Genomic DNA, 2,377 nt, shown 5'->3' on the forward strand with positions numbered 1-2,377 from the left:
CATCCTAGAAAAAGTAGGTGATTTAGTACTGATAAAGCAGGAAGTTAATCCCTTTCTAGAGAGGGAAGAGAACAACCTCAACCTTGGCTGAGTAAAAGTGAAGGGGTTCTGCACGCGAAAAATATTTCAGACCCATTTTAAAAGTATGAGATCAAGGGACTCTATTAGAAGCATCAAAGTGGTATGTGTAAAAACCTAGGGAACTTTAGCAGATCAACAAACCCGAGGACACCATTGACAGCATAAATGAGCTTGATATCGTTTGTGCTACGGTAATAGCATGAGGTATTGCACAAGAAGGTGCACTGCTAAAGTCGCCCGGAGATCACCATATATGATATATATATATATATATATACATACACACACACAAATATATATATTCGATAAAGTTTAATAGCATGGTGTTATCTTATATTGGTATTTATCCCTTATGCTACTGAACATGTTCAGTACACCGTTATAAGTGTGGGTGTGCTATGCTGTGTTATCTATCCTGCAGTGTGTATCCTGCAGTGCCTTCTTATAAGTGTGGGTATGCTATGCTGTGTAATATATCATTCAGTGTGTATCCTGCAGTGCCTCCTATGCTGATAGCAATCAACTACATTGTATTAAATGTGCATAATGCAAAAAGCAAGTTTGGAGTCCTCAGACTTCAAGAGCATGAAGATGGCTGATTGGAGGAAGAAACAATGGCACTCTTGTCCTCTTTATTATTCTAATTTAGATGGATGAGATTATAGGGTTGGGATAATGAGGGAGTACAGAACAATATTACGTTGTTCTTTTCATTGCACTGCCGATAAATGTTACCCTTACAATTTACACTTATATTGAATAGAAAGTGGTCTGTCATTCATGCTGTTCTTTGTGTACCTTCCTCTGCAGGTAATGCATTTGTGGTGAGCCTCGCCATTGCGGACCTTGTCGTTGCCTTCTACACCTATCCGCTGGTCTTGATTGCAATTTTCCACGATGGGTGGGTCATGGGCAACCTTCACTGCCAAATCAGTGGCTTCCTAATGGGGCTGAGTGTCATTAGCTCCATATTTAACATCACTGCGATTGCCGTCAACCGCTACTGCTACATCTGCCACAACCTGAAGTATGAAAAGGTATTCACCAGTACAAACACCCTCTTCTATGTGGCACTGGTATGGGTGCTCACCTTCTTGGCTCTTGTCCCCAACTTTTTTGTGGATTCCCTGCAGTATGACCGCCGTGTGTACTCATGTACTTTCGCCCAGTCAGCAAGCTCCCTTTACACCATTGCCGTGGTGGTGGTCCACTTCTTTCTTCCAATCTCCATTGTTTCCTATTGCTACCTCAGGATTTGGGTGCTGGTCATCAGAGTGCGACGGAGGGTCAAGCCTGATGCTCGTCTGAGGATCAAGCCTCACGACCTGCGGAATTTCCTGACTATGTTCGTAGTCTTTGTGCTCTTTGCAGTGTGTTGGGCACCACTGAACTTCATCGGGTTGTCGGTGGCAGTAAATCCAGCTCTTGGCACGTCTATCCCAGGGTGGCTCTTCACAGCCAGTTACTTCATGGCCTACTTCAACAGCTGCCTGAACGCTGTTATTTATGGCATGCTGAACCATAACTTCAGGAAAGAGTATAAGAGAATATTGATGGCATTCTTTCACTCTCGCTAAAAAGGAATAGAAGACTAAAAGCCATGGTGAGATCGTAAATGTTTCGATAAACAGAGGCTGTGGGCTGTATCTTCCTGACTCTAATGTGAAGGCCTCATTGCTGGAGGTCGAGGGGCTGGGCAGACTGAGAACACACGTCTAACAATGAGGCTTCGTGTCATAGTGTAAATTAGGTGTAATAGCACTACCTAGTATATGAAACTCGCCAGTGAACTTCACCTCTAGTAAGATTCTGCCTAAGAAAGTAGCTCATCGTTTGTCACAATTATAAAAATAGAAGGATATCAGATTTAACAGTGCCATGCAACTAGATAAAACCCCAGTCTGAAAGTAGATCTAAATTACAACAAAGGTCCATATGTTTAAACAAGCTAAAAACCCTACTAAAATCTGCCCTAATCCCATGTTATTAAAAACAAAGAAAGCACACTATGTCTTTCGCCATTGTCAAATTATGTCAGTATATTACTATGCATCAAAGCAAGTTGAATCACAAATAGCGAAATGAAAAAAAAAATTAGAAGAACCCACAACAATGGGACAATGGTATAGAACCACAAACAATCACAGACAATGATACCAAACCAGACGAAACACGTTGAAGGCAGTAAAATCAAAAAAAGAAATACAGACAGTAGAATGATACAAAACTAGACACGTCTCAAACACACACATCAAAACCATATCAATCTCAAACTAAGACACATTTAACCAAGCCA

The 2,377-nt window shown here is 41.4% G+C and overlaps 1 protein-coding gene across 1 annotated transcript; it reads left to right on the forward strand.

The window, feature by feature from the left end:
- The first annotated feature begins 809 nt into the window (after positions 1 to 809).
- On the forward strand, positions 810 to 2,154 carry LOC147702608 (melatonin receptor type 1A-like). The gene has a single exon (XM_086931274.1). The coding sequence runs from the start codon at positions 810 to 812 to the stop codon at positions 1,656 to 1,658; it is 849 nt and encodes a 282-aa protein (XP_086787400.1). The 3' UTR covers positions 1,659 to 2,154.
- Positions 2,155 to 2,377: the final 223 nt, after the last annotated feature.

The sequence above is a fragment of the Lissotriton vulgaris genome, chromosome 7 (genome assembly GCF_964263255.1).
Source record: "Lissotriton vulgaris chromosome 7, aLisVul1.2, whole genome shotgun sequence".
NCBI classification, from domain to species: domain Eukaryota; kingdom Metazoa; phylum Chordata; class Amphibia; order Caudata; family Salamandridae; genus Lissotriton; species Lissotriton vulgaris.